The 20,081-nt window shown below is 30.6% G+C and overlaps 2 protein-coding genes across 3 annotated transcripts; one reads left to right on the top strand and one right to left on the bottom strand.

Annotated features, from left to right (window-relative positions):
• Window positions 1-3,891: 3,891 nt before the first annotated feature.
• Window positions 3,892-5,100, top strand: LOC114414985 (ethylene-responsive transcription factor SHINE 2-like). Its single transcript, XM_028379463.1, has 2 exons — window positions 3,892-4,149; window positions 4,286-5,100. The coding sequence occupies exons 1-2, from the start codon at window positions 4,070-4,072 to the stop codon at window positions 4,761-4,763; spliced, it is 558 nt and encodes a 185-aa protein (XP_028235264.1). The 5' UTR covers window positions 3,892-4,069; the 3' UTR covers window positions 4,764-5,100.
• Window positions 5,101-13,122: 8,022 nt separating this feature from the next.
• LOC114414987 (RNA-dependent RNA polymerase 6-like) lies at window positions 13,123-19,279 on the bottom strand. 2 transcript variants are annotated; one of them, XM_028379465.1, is made up of 3 exons: window positions 19,115-19,279; window positions 15,141-17,876; window positions 13,123-14,366 (listed from the first exon to the last, which is right to left on the bottom strand). In XM_028379465.1, the coding sequence occupies exons 2-3, from the start codon at window positions 17,853-17,855 to the stop codon at window positions 13,467-13,469; spliced, it is 3,615 nt and encodes a 1,204-aa protein (XP_028235266.1). In that variant the 5' UTR covers window positions 17,856-17,876; window positions 19,115-19,279; the 3' UTR covers window positions 13,123-13,466. The 2 variants fall into 2 exon arrangements, with proteins under 2 accessions (XP_028235266.1, XP_028235265.1); XM_028379464.1 differs by having other exon boundaries at window positions 18,978-19,279.
• Between the last annotated feature and the right edge of the window lie 802 nt (window positions 19,280-20,081).

The raw sequence follows: 20,081 nt of genomic DNA on the forward strand, positions 1-20,081 counted from the left end.
TGAAACGTAATAGGAAGCCCGTTTTTCCAAGGTAGGTGGCTTGTCCACGACCCAAGTTACCATTTTGTGTGTACAGAATATGCAGTTATTTGCGATTAATTGCAACTTCTTTCAATAATATACGTTCTTACTCAATTTTTCTTTTAAAAAATAACATTTGTATCTAGTGGTTACCTGTTTCACAAATATCTCTACAAACATATTTATGAAATTATTACTTCTAAATAAAAGAGCTTACTTTATAGTATGTAGTCTGAGTGGAAAGATTTTTTTAAATGAATTTTGAACATGTTATTATTAAATTAATAAAGCTTAAATATATATATATATTAAATCTTTTGCAAAATTTACTTATAGTCTTTAAAACAAATACTATTTTTGTTCTTATATTTTTTTTCATTAACATTATCGATACCCGTCATTATTAGAAAGTGTGATTTGTTACATCATCGGCTAGCTTGATGCAAATGTTATGTGTAATTTTTTTAAAAAATTATGATTTTAGATTTTTTTTTTCTTTTCATGAAATTCACTTTTAATCCTTCAACAATAATTTTTTTTTTTATCGGCTTTAGACCCTTGCCTTTTATGACCTGTCTGGAACAAAAAAAAAATGAGTAGTACAAAAAAAGTTTGAAATGTGAATTAGAGGAAAAGTAGGAAAAAAATTGTTAATGTTGTTTCCAAAATTACTCCTTTCATTCTTCAATTACTACACCAAAAAGCTTAAAACATCAAAATGAAATCTAAAACTAGCAAATTATCCTAAATCCCGTTTAGTTAGATATCTATCTAAAAATATGGCTTTAAATAAAGGAAATTAAGATGATCACTACTCTATGTCCCTGAAAATAGGCTAATCTTTTTGTTTACAACTTCACCCAAAAAAAAATGTCCCCGGAAAGGTAAACATATAAGGAAATTATTAACTTCCTAAAATAATTTTATATTATCATTTAATTATAAATTATTATATATGATAAATTTATTAATTTTTATATTAATTATCTTAAAAATCATATCAAAAATATTTTTGATTACGCTAACGTTATAGTCATTAAACTCTTGAAATAAACATTATCTTAATATTTAAAAATTTCAAACTGATATTATTCTTTCCTGTTAAAAATTAACGTTGTGACAAAAAATTGGCAAATTAATTTATTTAAAGATAAGTTTAGCATAATTCTTCACGAAGACAATATTTTTTTTATATAAATTTAATTGATGGCCACATTTTTTAAATGACCAATAGCGAACTGGACTTTTCTCAAATATTAAAGTGATAACATCCTACTCCTAATTTATTACTCTTGGCCCATATGCATTTTGTATGTCTCTACCGTCATTATCACTATCACATTATTTCATCAACAGTAAGTGAAATGGACTTCATATTGCTAGGGGTCGTGACGATATTTCTTTTTATTAAAAAATGCTTTCAAAATTTAAAATAAATAAATAACGTAATTAAAATTTCCAATATTTTTAATTAGATAGCAAAATTTAAAAAAAAAAAAAAAAACTGGACGACATTGAGGAAAGCCCAAAATTTTGCCCCACCAATAAATTGACAGACCAATAGCTCCAATGATAAAGAGACATTTGGTTGTGTAAATAAACAGTCAACAATCGTCAACAACCTTCGACTATACTAGACCTATTCCTTTCCTAACTAACCCCAAAAAATGAAGATGACGAAGTCAATTTCCATATTAATCACACCACTCTCACTCACGCTTCCATGTTAGTACATTATTATATCCATAAATGGTTCATTATGTTTTAAGCCACACGTACAAAGGAGGGTAAAAAGGGAAAAAGCAAAGTAGTTACTATCGTGATAACCAAATTTCAACGAATAAACTCGTACAATTAATTTAAGTCCTTTGACACTACTCCAGTCTTAACTACTTGGGAAATTAATTAGCTAATTGTTTTAGGGTTCCTTTTTTGTATTTTAAAATTACAATCTATGCTTCTATCGAAAGGTCTTTTTTAAAAGCTATAATAATTACGTAAATCATTTTGTTTCAAGTTAAAACTCAAGAAAAAACTGTTTTCCCTACTTTTCTTCATAAGTTAAAGAATAACATATTTAAAATTAATAAATCATACAATTATTTTTTATAATTCAAACAGATGAATCTTTAATCACGTAAGAAGTATTGTAGCGAAAAAAATTGATTGTGACAAAAGAAAAATATGTGAGAAATAAGGATTTGTTAAAGCAGATCTACTCTTTTTGATGGATATAACTTTCTTCTTCAATGTGAATCCTCCAATCCCAAGTTCAGAAAGGTTAATTCTATTATTGTTAATATTTAGAAGACAGATGCTAATTAATTTTGCTACATTTTTCTTATTATATATTATACAAAGGTTGAAAGTGATATAAAAAGAGAGAAAAAGAAACATGTCATACGACGAGTACTATAATATAAAAATAGAGAGAAAATTAAGTATTTATGTTGTAAAAGTTGTATATATGAAACTGGTATGTGGTACTCAGGCTATTGCACAAGCTACATTGATTTTTATACACATTTTAAAACTATTTATTTATATAATATAATTCAAAAGGAGTGTAATTATACATGTTTTGATTTTTGTTTGCTTAACGTAATTGTCCTATATATAATAAAACAACTAAATAGTGTTAATATAAAATATTGGATAGTGTTAATGTCAAATACACTAAAGTAAGAAAAACAAAAGATAAGTAATTTTCAAGATAAAATACAAGTTTAAGATAATAATAAAAAAGTTAAGGAACTAAAATCAGTCAAAAATGAAATTTAAGAATTAAAAATAGAAATCCAAAGAAATTTAGGAATTAAAAAGATAATAATCTATATTAATTTTTCTAAGACACATTTTTGACAGGATATATACAATTAGATCTCAATGTAAGCAAATTCATCTATAATAGTCGGTGCATATAAATGAAAATACTCTCAAAACCAAATGTGCATATTCATATAAACGAAATTTCTCTTTTGATATGTAAATATGAAAAATATTGTCGAGGAGTATTTAGGCTATGTGTGAAAATTTTAGAAAATAGTTTATTTATGATGATATTGAAGAAATAATTTAAAATTGCTTTCCAATAAAAATATATTTATTATGTACTTATGTAAACCTTTTTAAAATTGCATATAAATATTAATGAATAGAATAATCATATATTAATAAAAGAGTTTAATAGTAATACGTAAAATAATATCATATTATTAATTAATCATAATCATGGTTGGTATGATTTTTAGGTTAACTAGTAAAAGTCAGTAAATTTATATTCATAATAGATTATAATTTGATGAAGTATTTTAAACTATGAATGTATAATTATTTTATTTATTTTTAAAGGAAAACACGCACATTTTATAAAAATTAAAAAGCATAAAAGATTTTCCAATGAGATAGAATTCACGTGTTGAGTACTGAGTAGGGAGTTTTGATCGCTTTCACATTTTCACGCAATTAAGCTGCCCCCCTTACTCTGCTATGGACTTAATATATGTGGAAGATGTCCGCAGGTTAGTCTTAGCTGAAAAGGTGAAATTACAGTCTTTATTTGGGTTTATTTCTTTCACACATTACGTGTTGCAAAAGAAGCTAGCTAACCACTCTCTCCAAGTTTTTCAACGTGTGGATGGAAAGGAAATATTTTAGAGAAATGGAGCACAGCTTGTGATATATGCTGTAATATTTGTGGGCAGAAGTAGCCCTACCCGCTTCTCATCATTTATTTCAGTTGTTAAGGAGCCATGGATTGATTTATTAAACTTGTATGTGCAGGTACAAACTTTTATTGCATGTCTACTGTTTTTTCACTTCCACTTTCCGTCCTCACCGACAACCCATATATATTTCGTTATGCAAACACTTTCTTCACTTTGTACCTCAAATCCCCCCCTATTAATTCCCTTCACCCTGCCCCCTCGTACTTCTCCAACCCTTTCTTCTTTTTATTTTACATCTCTCTCTCTCTCTCTCTCTCTATATATATATATATATATAATCAACACCATCCACTACTTTCTCACGCGCCATTAACAAAGATATGGTACAAACAAAGAAGTTCAGAGGAGTTAGGCAACGCCAGTGGGGCTCCTGGGTGTCAGAAATTCGCCACCCTTTACTGTAATCATCTCATTAACTAATGCAACTCACACAATGCTGCTTCTTTCATACATCATTGTTACATTACATATATAAATAAATTAACTTTTCCTTCTTTTTTTTCTCTTTTCTCTTCCTATCTTTTTGTTGAGTGCAGGAAGAGAAGGGTGTGGCTAGGGACATTTGAGACAGCTGAGGCAGCAGCAAGGGCATATGACCAAGCAGCCATTTTGATGAATGGTCAGAATGCAAAGACCAATTTCCCCACCTCAAAGAACCAAGCTGAAGCTGATGACAACAACAACACTGACACTTTCTTATCTCCAAAAGCTCTTTCAGAACTTCTCAGCACAAAGCTGAGAAAGTACTGCAAAGACCCTGCTCCTTCCCTCACTTGTCTGAGGCTAGATGCTGATAATTCCCACATTGGAGTGTGGCAGAAAGGGGCAGGACCACATTCTGGCTCCAACTGGGTCATGAGGTTAGAGCTTGGAAAGAAACAAATTACCGAGGAGGGTAGTGAGTCAACGGAGTCACCACAAAGTAGTACTAATGGTGCTACTGAAAATAATGAAGTAGAAGAGGAGGATAGAGTGGCTTTGCAGATGATTGAAGAACTACTTAATTGGAACTAGAAGAAGAAGAAGAAAAAAGGGAACCTTAATCCGTGTCATATATAGTTCTTGAATAGTAGTCCTTTTTTCATGCTATCCTTTTCAATTCGTTTACTTTTGTGCTTTCTGTAAAAAAAAATGTTTGTCAAAGTGCTGATATCTATATGATGATGGCCAGTTTGATAGTTACTTATATTATACACTTTTTAAGATATATTGTGATTGATGGTAATTATGCATCAGAAGATGGATCAATCTAGGAACAAGGAAAAGGTACTTTGTGTGTCAATTTTAATTATTCCTTCCAAGTAAAGCAACGCCTGGGAAAAAATCAGCCACAGGTTACTTCCAATCCAAACCATATATATGTGTATTCCTGTAGACATGCATGGCTTAACAGGTTACTTCCCATTCATAATTGAAGCAATGATTGTAAGAATTCTACTTTCAAAACCGCAACATATCTCTGCCTATGCTTTTTCCTCTTTCAGCTAGCTTAGTGTATATATATATATATATATATATATATATATATATATATGTCTGCCTCTTTCCTAAACCCATGTTACTGTAACCTATTATCTTGCCTGCAGGTGTTTATACTAAATGATGAAATATATATAGATACAGCTGTATTATGATCAGACATTAATATGTAATATTTCTTTTTATCTTTTTTTATGTAATAATTCTTTCCATGTTTAGACTTACCCATCTTTATTCTTTTTCCTTTTCTTCTCTAGTGTTCGAACAGAATTCAGTGTTCATAAAAAAGTTTCATGATTTAACTATTTTAAGTGTTAGTAAAGTTTTTGATATATAGAAGTATCTTTATATCATAACTCATTATACTTCGGGTTTAATGTTAAGTGTACCCTGTCCTGGATGAAGACAAATAGACAATTAGCGTGGTTTCTTTTTAAGAAGTGATGAAATAGTGCCCGGTTGGATAATCGTTTTGAAGGAACTTTTGGGTGTTTGAACATAATTTTAGAAAAGATAATAAGTCATTTTCGTCTTCAAAAAGTAAAATTTATTGTCAGTTAAAGTTCTTGAAAATATTAATAAAATTTCAAAAAGGTTTCGAAATTATATTTTATATCTATTACTTTAGTTTTGTCATTAAGAACTCTTCTTAGAATTAACATTCATGCCTATATCACATATTATTTATTTATGTAGCAATTAACAATAGGGGATGACACATTTATCGTATACATGCAAAAAATAGATAACATCGTTATTTTAGTATTCGATGGAACTATCACGTGTATATTATAGTTGCTACCTAGATAGATAATATGTCACATAAACACAAGCATAATTTTAATGAAATTCTTTTAAGAAAAGCTAAAGTGACATACAAATTATATTTTCAAATTTTTTAAAAAAATTTAAATACTTTCAAAAACATAAATGATAATGAATTATATTTTCAAGACGTGTGGTTGTTTACCCTTTTAGAAAATTATACTCTTTATATCTTTTATTATGAAATTACTTTGGTAGGGATGCAATGATTATTCAAACAACACACACACGCACACACAACTTAGTCAGTTTTAGTCTTTCACTTTCTCTTTGCATATTATTTTCATCTCATTTTTTTATCACACCTATTATTCTTTTCTCTATTTTTTTTCTTCTTGTTTTTCTCTCTTTCCTCTTATCATAAGATGAATTTATTGTTTTTTAAAAATAATTATTTTAAAAATTATATCAACGGTAGTTTTTTTTACAGTGTAATTTTGTTTTATATACTGGCACCTAAATATATATTATTAATTAAAAAATAGACTTGATTATTATATAAATTAATACCTAATTTTTCATCACAAAAAGTAATAAAAATAAATTTAAATAATTTCTAACATATTATAAATTATTAAAATGTTCTAATATAATTTTTGCCATATAGATAAATTATTGACATCTAAATCATTTTTAATTTGGTCTATAGAATATAATTTTTTTCTATCTCCCTTTACTCTAATAGGTGACATCTATAAATTACATTTTCTTCATTTATCAGATTAACATATTTCACATAAGTGAAATAATGAACTCAACTAAATTGGAAGGAATTACCTACAATGAAATAAATAAAAATGAATTAAATGATAAATATTATATAAAATATAATAAAAAATTATTGGAAATCATAACATTTCCATGTTATCTATTTCTTCTTGAGCTTCTCCATGTGTTCCATACACGTACAGAAACTATTTAAACCAAGATTTTTTGTCAACTTTCTTTCAAACGCACTTGTTTCTAATCGATATTATCAAATATATCTAATAACCCAATGCAATAAATCAAATACATGAAATTTACTTCACCAAAAAAATATACATTAAATTTATTCTCTCGTTGATTTTTTACCTACTAACACATAGTATTATGCAATAACACAACTGTACAGTAAATTTCTTTCCTACCTTGAGTGCACTTTTGCACATATAACAATAGGAAGTAGGAACCCTCCTTGATCGATTTCATCTACACCTTACTTGAATTTTGTATTTTATATTGCCATCAATTTTTCCTTCATTCTAAAATTTATATAATAGTCATAAACTATATTTCTTATAAACTCAGATAAATAAATACTCCCTTCATTATAAAATAATTATTATTTTAGTAAAAAAAATTCTATTTATTTATTTAGATATAATTTTTTTACTTTTTCCTTCTTTTTCTATAAGAAATGCTTGTCGAACAAAAATTTTGCACACACTATATGCACCATTCAGAAAAAAAAAAAAAACAGCAAAAAACATATAAATTAAAAAGGTACCATTGAAGGGAGTATGGCCAAGAAGCCAACATACAATAACAGTAGTATGGCCAACCTCCACCCCTTGCTATCATCCCTACTGCATTGAATATGAGGAGGGGGGAAAAGGTAAAAAGAAAACCAGGCAGAACTCATACAATCAATCATATAACAGCAGGGTATATGATGGTCCATAATCTAAGGATATAATATAAATATTTTAAAGTTTATATTTTATTAACTTATTAAGTATGAAAATAAAGTTAGTAATAAATAACTTATACAAATAGAACTCACCAAGCGGAGTCCAGGACAATCAGTTCTCAATCTCAATGTACTTTAAAACTTGGTATAGTTTGGTCATTATGCCTGTTACTTCCCCCTGTCCAGCCCTCTCTAATATTAACTCATCTTGCCTTTTTCTTCTTCTATGGTAGATGAACTTTCCTCAAAATTGCTAAACCAAACCTCGGAGATAAGGAATGTAGAACACAATTGGATACCCTAAGCATAGGCATGCTGATGTATTTTATAATACATACATAGCTCTAATGTAGAGGAAAGAAGATTATTGCCGCAAAAATATCTACTCTTTAATCAACCGTGTATATGCTAGTGTGAAAAAAAATGAAGGACTTGGTATTCTGTGAGGACTAAGCTACGGCCTCATTTGATCTCAAAATATGACAATTAAATGAAAATTTCCACAAACAACATTAGGGATTTTACTAATTTAACTTGAAATCTATGATCACTTCATCGAATTTGCATTGAGATATAGATGCTGTGATGAAAAAAGAAAAGTGGAATAAGAAAAAAAGTAAGGTAAAAATAGGTTGAATGGTAAATATTTTCCATTTGCATTTTCCATTGGCAAAGCTGTCCTAATGTCACTAGATTTAGAAGAAAAAAGATTAAGTCAATCACCTAACTACTTGATCTGTAATCACATGCATAGATTGTACATGTTTATGAATGAAAGTTCGTACGACAACAATAAAATTCGACAGTGAAAATAATATAAAACTTTTCAACTATAAAATCACATGCCAGACTCCATTTTTGTCTAAAGTAACTGTGAGACCAATTATATCGTTGTATCTTAACTTCCAAGTTGAGCTATAATGGAATGGCTGTGGAGCTTTCTACAAATTATGAGTACGGGTCAGTCAACTTATAAAAAAATGTCATTTAATTTTTAAAATTATCAAACCTTTATTATTTTAATCTATTCTTATCATTTTAGAGAGTAAAACAACTATTATTTAATAATGTCAATAACCAACATGACAGTTATTTAATAGTTTCACGGATCAAAACAATTTTTATATTTTCAAAGATTAAATTAGTCGATGTTCATCATTTTGAACACTAATTTGATTTGATACATTATATCATTTTTTAAGTAACAAAATGAATGGAAGCTACTGGCTAGCCAGCATCTAATTTCTGTGGCCTACATTTAGCAGAAGTTAGCAAGGATAGACATAAAGAAGAAATTGACATAAAGGAAGAGATGACACAAGTAGCTGGTTGCTTAATAAATGCTCCATGCATCAAGGAGCAATCTATCTAGTAAGCGTACCGTTGTCATCGGTAAGATTTTATTTTATTTTTATACGTGAAAATTATATCAATAATTTATGAATCTTATTCAATCAAGACACTCAATTTTTTTTTTACTCATTAGTAGAATATAATAAACTTTTTTAATTTTTTATTATTTGGGGTTAAATTTTAAGGCACAAATGAGTTGAACACGACAAAAGAGAGAGAGAGAGAGAGTTGAAGACACCTTGAAATCTTGAAGTCATCATGCTATAATGTGTATTAATGTCCTTAATTTATGGTTGTGGTTGTGGAAATGAAGATACACACGTTACCTCAACAATGTGTTCATGTACTTTTGTGGGGGAACTCTTCTTGAAGAATTAATTTCGCACAAGTTTAGTAGGTGACCGTACAACAACACCATTTTGGAAGCCCCTTTCATTTGCAAATTGAACAGGGATGTTTGTCAACTGAAAGTGGTGGCTTTTCTTCTCAAGAACCCGAGCTGCCAAACCATACACACAGGCTTTCACTAATTAATCTATTTTCCCAGAAATAAGAGACTACTAATCAGTGAACGTTTGTTCATGAATTAGGCTTATGTGTCACCCATTGTTCAGTGTTGATAAATTAATTTCCAATATTTTTGTTTAATAAAAAAATGAAAGACTAATCTTTGAGGATGTTATAATTCATTTTAAGAAATTAATTTTCTAAACATATCACTTTCAAACCAAACCATGGTCGTGTAAATAGTTAGACCATCAAGGATTGGTCTTAGATCTATTGAAAATATGAGTATGGATGTACATCACAATAAAGTATTTGCATTATATTTTAATATTGTAATTATTAATTGGTAAGATAAATAAATAATTGAAAGAGAAATTAAAAAGTATAACACTATGTACTGCAATAAACACAAATTTACACGTAAAAAAATAATTTAGTTATAAAATATTAATAAATAATTTTATAACTGAAAAATCTAAAAAATTAATATAAAATTGATAATTAATAATAATTTATATTTTTTAAAAAAATGGTCTTAAATCCATAAATATCTACACACGACTCTGCTTCAAACATACGAATCTAAAGATGAAATTTCTGACAATCATATCACACAGTTAATTTCCAAGATTAATTAATCTACAAATAAAAGAAGGTCCTGCATCCACCAATTAATTGTACTATGATATATATATATCTATAGATAAAATATAAAGTTCTTGTATTTGTATCTATATTTGTTCAGATGCATTCAAATATGGTCGGACACAATATTAAACACTAAAAATTTCTCAAATAAATTTTCCTCCAGATTGTTTCTGAACTACATAGCAAGAATCAAACACCTCGATCTGATTCTGCTACAACGTGTGACCGTGTTTAGATTCAAAGTGCCTACCTCTGTAAACGCTGATGTTACCCAACGATTATTGGAGACATTTTTTAACATAATAATTAGATAGATGTATGAATTTTATTAAGGTTAAATTAATATGTAAGTTTCTATAATCTCATCAAACTTTTAATTAAGTTCCTCTAATTTAAAATATTTAGGTTCTTGAATTTTTAAAATAAACTTAATTATAATATACTGAAAATATAATTTTTTTTACTCCTCATTCAATCATAAATTATCATAAATAGAAATATTATTAAATTTGGTGGGAATTACTTTAAAAAAATCACATTTATGCTGATTTTTATTTGATTCGTAGTATAAAAAAAATTACACTACAACGCATCAATTTTTTATTTTAATTCTTAGACACTCCTTGGGCTAATAGAGGCATCTTTCGATAAAAAAAAAAAAATTGTTTATAAAAAAAAATTCTTTTAAAATTTTGTAATTAAGTTCTTGAAAACTAACTGTTAGAAATATTAGATGATACTAATTGGCTTTTCTGATGTTTATGTTGATTAGAGATCTGTAAAAGAAAGATAACTTTTTCTAAAATAACGAATTTGTTGGTTTACTTTCATTGTCAAGCTTTGTCTTTGGTCTACCATCATTCCACAGTCCTACAAAGGTTTTGCATATCGACATATGAACAGAGGGTAATAACCTTGAATTTGGAATAAATGTATCTCCGGTTGAATCATTTGACTAAGAGTGTTTGGTATTATCGTTGTGTTGAACGGATATGCGCAGGTTTTGTCAGAAATTTTAAATTTAAATTTTTGGTTCAAAGTCCGTTTGAGAATTTCTCAACGAAAAAACAAACATGTACTGATTGGTGTCATTGTTAACTAATCTATTATTATCTGAACCTAGTCTATAAATTTCTGGGCCTCAACGATCCCATAAAATATTTTTTAGTTTTGTTTCCTACTTTTATTTTTAATTAAAAAATGTCACTTTATCTTTTTATTTCTTAAAAAAAATTGTATATAAAAGGCTAAAATAGAAAAGAGTTCAAATTAATTTTTACTATTTGCGTACAAAATTTTTAAAACAAAAAATAAAGTAAAAATAATGTGTCCCTTTTATAATTATTTTTTTTTCAAATCAGGCAATCCTTAAATTTGAAATTTTGAATTTTTTTTATTAATCAATGTCAACCAACCTTTTTGCCTTTGCTAAAAATCTAAACCACTTGGCACTAACTATAAGCCATCTTTTCAGTCCTTCAATGTACACTGTCCACAATCTTTTATTTATGTTTGAAGCTTATAGCTTAAAATAAAAGCAAACAAAAAATAAAAATATTTTCTCAAATCAAGAAATCCTAAAATTTTCAATGTAAAAATGTATTAATGACAACCAACCTTTTTGCCGTTGCCAGAAAATCTAAACCAAATGGAACCAACTATAGGTCATCTTTTCAGTCCTTCTATGTGCACTGTCCACATTTTTTCAATTTATGTTTGAGGCTTAGAGATAAAAAAAATGTAAAAATCTTTAATCAAACAATTCTTAATTTTTTATGTAAAAATGTTGTATTAATGAGAACTAACTTTTTTCTGCCTTTGCCAGAAAATCTAAACCACACAGCACCAACTATAAACCATCTTTTCAGTTCAATGTGCATTGTCTATAACTTTTATTTATGTTTGATTCTTGGAGCCCAAAACAATAAATTGACTTGTATATATTAATTTACTTAGTTTGGATAATTTCTGTTAATAAATATTTATAAGAGAAAAAATGAAAGTAATGAAATAAGTTCTCTCATAAATTAAAATCAACTTACATTCCACAATTTTGTTAAAAGTTTCCTCTTTTAACCTTTTTTTCTCCGTAAATGCATAAAAAATATTAACATATATTAAATTAAAGTATTATTGTGAAGAGTAAGAAACAAATTCTAACTAAATCAAACATGTAAAATCAATGTTGCCATCATCTAATTAGAGATAAAAGTTAGACCTAAATTTAATGGATAATTACAAAAAAATCCACGAAATTAGATATCATATTTAATGGATAAAATCAATGTTGCCATCGTAACCTTTTCCTAGAATTTGGTAACTCCAACAATTGAGTTATGGGAGAGATTTTAGGTTGGTTGAGTGTCTAAAAAAAGAAGGAAAAGGTCGGATTCAATCTCCTAGATTAATAAAAAAAAATTAATAAATAAATAATTAATATTTATCTATTAAAAAAATAATTAAATTATGTGATATCTTGGTGATCATGGATGCTAATTTTATAGTTCAAAGATTAAGATAAAACACCATTCAGGTCCCTAAAAATGTATAGTATTATCAAATTAATTTCTGAAAATAAAAAAATTCAAATCCCAAAAGTGTAACCTTCCAATCACTTTAATCCAAAATTTAAAAGTTTAAAAATGAAAATGTTGAATGGTCAAATTATTTTTTTATCCTTATTATCAATTGTAGTAAAACGCAAATTGAAACAATATGTAGCCTTGTCAAATATAAATAACTTTTTTTAATTTTTATGCCACTTCCACCGACATACCACAGGCACATCAGCTGCGAACTAATCATCTGCTTCTTATTAGTTGACACATATGTACTTCGCCAAGACATTTAATTCCCAAGAGCTTTAACTGTGCCTATAAGCCAAAGATCTCAATAATAACTTCACTATTGTTTAAAATACTTATGAATGCTGCACACAAAGATTTCAATGATAGCTTCACCATTGTTCAAACTATGTTTAGAAAGCTCAAGAAACATAATTTAATCACAATCACATACATATAACCGCATGCACAAGACTACTATAACAAAACGGTCAAACAGTATCAAATGTAACTAGACTAGATACAGTCTTAAGCCTCAAAACCAGAGGCATTTCCTGGCTTGGGAACAAACCTAGTTACAATCGAAGCAGCTAAAGTGAAGACACATTATACGTAATATTATAGGATGGCAGAGTGGCCTAGTAGCCAAGAGCAAGCTCAATAGAATTATTATAACCTTTCAGATAGATACTTTGCCAGAGAATCAACTGGCTTAGTTGAGTCAAAATTTCCACATCTCTGATGTCGTTGCCTTATCTTTGTGCGAGCTAGGTAATCAACTGCAATCCAAGGAAAACTCAACATCACCGTACTTCCCAAACTATCAGCCTCTTGGTTCTCTGAGGATTTATCTTGCAGATCAAGGGATTTTTTCACCCACTCAGGATGATATGTCACCTGATACCAGGCCGAAGCTTTCTGCTCATAGAACAAATTTTTTTCTTCCTCGCTTAATTCTCCAACATCTGAATTCAATTTCTCAAAAGTGTGCCTAAATTCTTTTTTCAGGGCACTGTAAGAGTGCTTCAGCCTCTCTTTAAGCTCCCCTTGCTTCCTACTGTTGTATTTTGGCATAGACCAAATCTGTCCAGTAACAACTTCCTCTTCTCTTTTCACTTTGTATTGTCCAAGTAGCCCACTCAATTGGCCATCATATGAGCATTTTTGCTCCCACGCATCAGCAATAAAATCAGCAGATCCTGGAACTTCAAGATCTTTATCATACGGTATATCGCCAGTCACAAAGTTCAAATAGGGAGCATCAATATCTTCATCATAAGCATCTTTGATACGCCGGTAAAGTCTACCCAGGATTTTCTTCGACCTGTAAGACTGGTGCCGCTCTTTCCCCATGAAATCAGGGTACAATTTTGGTTTCAGATGAGGAGGCATAGTGACAAGCTTCCCGGTCTTTGGAAAATCAACAGCAGTGGCTGCTAGCTCGGCCAAGTGTATGCATTTCTCATCCAAGGCACCGTAGTCACTGGAATCGGCATGTACCACATGTGCATGGCAGATTGCACCCAAATGTTCATTTACCATGCTTCTGACAAAAAATTCTATGATGTCCTGCAATGCGGAAGACAAAACAACTTTAAATTGCTGACTCATTTTAAGAAAAAACACACCATATGTACAACAAGACAAGTTAGAGGACAATGTGCAGAGCATGTAAACATGTGCAAGAGAACACACTAGCAACATATACCTCAAATCTATGATTGAATGTGACTGTGTAGAATTAGTTCCAGCATACTCACAAACTTTTATGTTTGAGATCAGATGAAATATTGCCCAAGTATGAAATGTTATTACTATAGGCAAGTCCCTGTAGTGAATATGTCATTTGAATTACAATCAAATGCATGACACATTGAGACTATGAGAATTCATGTGAAAAAAACAATCCTATGTAAATATTCCCATGTATAGCACAAAGCATACATGGGAACAACTTTAAATAGTTGACTCATTTTCGCAATGCATATTCAACAAGAAAAATCACTCCAAATGTACAACAAGACAACTTAGAGGACAATGTGAAAGAGAACACAATTGCAACATATACCTTAAATCTTTATGATTGAATGTGACTGCCGAATTACAGCATACTTGAAATTTTATGTTTGAGATCAGATGAAATATTTCCCAAATATGAAAAGCTATTTACTATAGGCAAGTCCCTGTAGTGAATATGTCATTTGAATTACCAATCAAATGCAGGAGGCTATGAATAATTCATGTGAAAAACAACAATCATATTTTAATGTTCCCATGTATCGCACAAAGCATACAGCTAGCTAACTATGGAACTTCATAGAATGAAATTCAAAAGGCACATACTCGGGTCATCACTTGACGTGTCTTAAGTTTGCTTTCTTGAGGGGCATACTCCATAGGTATCCAGCTCCTCTTACTTGGTGGAATGAGATTTTCATCCCATGTGACAAAATATAAATCCCCGTCAAGGTCACTTCCAGAAGCTTCATTTGTATGGGGTCTGTCACCCTTTTGAGGGAAAACAAGACAATCATTTAAATGATGTAAATCGGGGGCATCAACTGCCTCCAAAACTCTTACATCTCCTGGATGAAGGCAAGGATTTTTTGCTATAATCACAAAACCTTTAACTACATGCAGGTTCTTTGTCTCTGAAAATCTTGAACCATGCTTTGAGAAACAATTTTCAAGAGAAGGAGTAGACACTTGAACAAAGCACTGCCCTTGTTCAAGCACGCCCGACTCATCTAAGACACCCATCAACCATCTCCCAGACGATACAAAAATCCTGGACTTTTCTCTAAGTCCCCAAAGCTGCGCAGCACGTGTAGAAGTTAGCATTCCTCTAAGATGAGGTTCTGTTAGGGGACTGAAGCCACAACTTAACATTATTGCTGCAGCATTCCCATGCTCAGCACATGATTTGGTAAGAACATCGAAAGCAATATCTGCATCCACAAGCATTTGATTTAACTTCAAAAGCATTGCCTCCTGCATTTGCCAAAATACTTCATCAGGCACACCCAGTGCTGAAAGCAATGTTATAATCTGCCGGTTAAGAAAACCAGGCTGAAACCTGGTCCAAGCACAGATCTCCAAGATATTATGAGTAGATTGAAACTTGTTCATACTAGGCCTCAAAGAAAGTCTGACCCCATCCCCTTTGGCCGGCCAAGAGGCCACAACCCCTTTAAAACCAGCATATCTGATCTGGTAAGCAGAGGGTACATTGTCCAACTTCAACTTTTCTGCAACTTCCCTTGCAAGATCATGAGTGATAACACCAATACCATCAGAGAAAATGTAATTGTTCCTCTCAACATCAGGTAGCATGGAGTTAACTTCATTTGCAGCAACTTCAACTGTTGCATAAGTAGACGAGAAGCATTGTCCCATCCTAGCAGCACATTTTGCAACATTCCTCTGATTAAACTTGCCCATCCAATTTCGTATATCATCACATCTTATTTTGTCTTCAGCAAAAAACCAAGCAGATCTATCTCTAAGTTGATTGGATGAAAAGGCTAAAAATGAATATTTTCGGCCACAAAAGTAAAATCCCTGTTCCAAGATAGTCTTGACCCTTTTATATATTTTTGTCCTTTGAGAGAAAGAATTCGATGTGATTTCCTTCACTATAGGAGCAACATAATAGTTAAGAGCATTCACATTAATTGTTTGCATGCCTTCATCCATAAAGGTGACTCTCAAGAAACAATCTGAAACTTCTCTGAATTTTCTGAGAACCCTGTTGGACAATTCAACTTCAGGCGGTATACAATAGGCTTTTGATGGAGTAATAACCAATCTTCTAACCTCAACAATATCATCCAACTGTTTAGAGATCTGATAAAGTTTAGGATTTCTGAGCAACCATTCTTGGACTATTTTTAGCCTCTTAGTTGCATCAAATACTGGGCGCTTGTAAGAACATAAATGCTTCAGGGCAGCCACATTGAGCTCCTTAGGTTGATTTTTCAGCAATTCAAAAAACCTATCCGACAACCTGTGCTGATTGAATATGCCTTTATGTACAATAGCATTGACCAAAAACATTATGTCAAAAGCAATGTCCTTCTGAAAATGTATATAGAAGAAAGCATCTGACATGGGCACACCAAAATCAGGTTCATTCAGTGTCCTAAGTGTCTGTTTAAGTGCAAGTTCTTGCATTTGCACTCTTTGACCTTTCAGATAAAGCATGGCCTTCATCAATTTCGCACCATGGCGAGGTGGGATTGAAATTCTATAAAAATTGCATCGACCAATTGCCCCACTGGGAGTAAAATCAGTGGTTCTAATCCAAGGATCATCATCATCTAGCAAATCAAATGGTACTGATTCTTCAATGTCATCATCGGCAGTTCTGTACCAAACCCAAGGTGAAGAAGCTAGGTGCAATAAAACAACGAGATATGATGTATCATTATATCTCTTGATCTCATTAATGTCTCTAACCAGGAATCCCACCTGAAAATCACACTTTATCACTGCTTTTTTTTCTATCCCTTTGAATGAGAATGCAGTATCCCTACTGAAACAAAACCTGCACATGCCATCAAAGGGATCCACAAGAAATTTTACACCTTTATCAGGTCCTCTCCAAGAAACAAAAAACTCCCCTGGGCTAACCAAAGTCCCAATTTCAACAAGTACATCAGACATCTTAAAAGGAGTTGTAGTTCTCCTCCTTTGGTTCAGGAAGTATGGATTTTCAGGCCCACAGCTGACCTTTAAGGGTTGATTCTTCAAAAATAGATCACAACAACCTGAAGCATTCAGGGCTGCAGTCACAGATTCCGGAGATGCAAAATGCACAAAGGCATGGGGCTCCACCTTCTTATAGTTATCCGTTCTTCTAATATTTGCAGTATCAATGATATTAAATTCTGGATATGACTCTGGAGGGGTCCAAGAAGTCTTCAACCTACACCTGTACACAAGTCCAATTTTATCCTCCAAGTAATTCACGAGATCACTTGCTTTGACCTCACCGCCAAATCCGCCAATGCTAATCTGAGTAACCACTGAATCCTTTTCACTTCCTTCTAAGTCCATGTTCTCAGTAGTATGTAAATTCTAAACCACACAAATTTGCAAGTTAGATTAACCTTTTTGGAATTGCCAACATAAATCAATATTTGAGAATTGAGGAAAAAAAATACTCATCTAATGAAGATTCAAAGTGGGGGGTTTATGAGCATGAAGAGAAGACTAGCTCAAAGTATCATCAGCTCTAGATTAACTTTGGTTACAAAAATATATTTAAACATAACTCAATAAATCAGTCATCAAAAATAGCAAATTCAATGAGTATAGAAAGAACAAGATACAGGGAGAGACAGATGCACATAGAGAAATGGATTTGAACTCTGAGCATGGTTTTGTATATTTAGGAAATTATGAGAGCATTTTCACAAACTGATTTTTTTTTCAAAGAATCCTATCAATAAGAACCTTCTTCTTCAGAGACAGACACAACATATCCTACCCTGCCCCTTTTCCACTCTTTCCTTACTCCCAAAATATATGCACTAAGAAAACTAATGATACAGAAACAAATTGCACCAAGAACAGGCCACCAAGGCTTCACTAAAATATGAGACAAATTTCCCACATATCAGTTCATGGTGCAGCGGAAGAATGAAACAATTTGACACACAAATCAAGAAGAATATGATAATAAATCAGAAATATTATTCAGATTAAGATCGCTGCAAAACAAATACAAATCAGAGGCTTTAAGTATGTGTTTGGGTGAGTGTCTACACAATTAATTTTGAATGCAAGGTTTTAAAAAACAGTCCAACATCAAGGTAATTACGGGAAATAATTTCAAAACGGAAACTAAAAAAACTCATAACAAAACAGAAATTAATCATTTGATTTCAAACTCATTGACTCACTTTCTTGACTAAAGAGTTCATGCGAATTTACACGAATTCATCGAGTATACCTGAGTTTATCCAAAAAAAGAGTTAACAGCGAGTTGATTCGTTTTTACAACTAGAATCATAAAGTCCTAAGAGCATATGAGTTAAGAAAGAAATTTGACAACAATGGCTTCGAAGCATTTTAGAATACCCACGATTCAAAACACAACCAAGTACGAAATCCAATGTCGAAAAAAAAATCTTGGGGCAAAGAAGAAGCAGAAGGCATTAAATGCGAAAAGCTTACCCAGTAACGAAACCAAACGCAGGATAGCGTTGTGATCAAATCATGAAAGCAATCATGCTCCCACGTAGTCTCGCTCGCAATACCCTTTGATGAGAAAGGATTGATACATTAGAAAAGGGTAATAGAAAGTGATGTACCTGGGTCTTTGTATGAGAGTGGGAAGTGAAGGAATTGCGATTGAAGAGAGAGTTGCAAGTTGACGGGTCAAGTCTAGTCTGATTGATTCAGTTTGCGATACCTTCTCCACGAAGTTTACATTTTACGATACACACACAAAGATAATGTGACTCAGTGAGACTGAGAGTGTCGCTATTCGCTACCATTGTTAGGGCTAAAAAAAAAAAAACAAAGATAATATTTTTATAAATTATTATTTAAATTATTTTATAATAATTATTTAAAACATAAATTTATTTATGATGCACGATGAATTATGATTTCATGAGTCTATAAAATTTTTTATTATAACCATTTTTTCTCTTAAAATAAAATAGAGTTCCACACATAATGTATTTTAATTGACTTAATTTCATTTTTTTTCATGAAAATCAATGATAGTGTCAAAAAATTATAATAATTTCCGCATCTTTTCTTAACCAACTAAATTAAACTTCATTATCATGTAAGTTTAAGACAATTCGTGATTTAGTTTGATTTGAATTGTTTTCTTAAAATTCTAAAATATCTTTTGTTTAATCCAAATTCTATTTGGACTTAATTTTATTTTTGATAAATAATTGTAATAAAAAATAATTTGGGAAGGAAATTTATTTTTTAAATAGGATTATGAAATTAATTGAAAATAACTATTTTTTTATTACTGTAAAAAAATTACTTATAGTAAAGACTAGAGGAAGTCCAGATATTTATATTAAGTATGAGAACATATTAAAATATGGTTATTTTTATTACAGAAACAAATAAATGTAAATTATTGAAACCATAATGCATTTGTGTTTCACTCATTAAAATATGTAAGTAATTGATGCTAATAATAATATAAATCTTTAAATTTAATCATTAAACAAAAATTGCACAACTTGAGAATTAATAATAAAATATTAATCCATTAACTTTTACTTTGTTTTGGTTTTGAAATTTTAT

Source organism: Glycine soja, chromosome 6, assembly GCF_004193775.1.
Source record: "Glycine soja cultivar W05 chromosome 6, ASM419377v2, whole genome shotgun sequence".
NCBI classification, from domain to species: Eukaryota; Viridiplantae; Streptophyta; class Magnoliopsida; order Fabales; family Fabaceae; genus Glycine; species Glycine soja.

What these genes read in the sequence shown, in the direction of transcription:
- LOC114414987 (XM_028379465.1), bottom strand. Translation starts at nt 17,855, where the DNA reads ATGGACTTAGAAGGAAGTGAAAAGGATTCAGTGGTTACTCAGATTAGC. An exon ending in CACGTCAAGTGATGACCCGA is followed by an intron (nt 14,367 to 15,140) that starts GTATGTGCCTTT and finishes TCCGCATTGCAG; the next exon opens with GACATCATAGAATTTTTTGT.
- LOC114414985 (XM_028379463.1), top strand. Translation starts at nt 4,070, where the DNA reads ATGGTACAAACAAAGAAGTTCAGAGGAGTTAGGCAACGCCAGTGGGGC. An exon ending in GAAATTCGCCACCCTTTACT is followed by an intron (nt 4,150 to 4,285) that starts GTAATCATCTCA and finishes TGTTGAGTGCAG; the next exon opens with GAAGAGAAGGGTGTGGCTAG.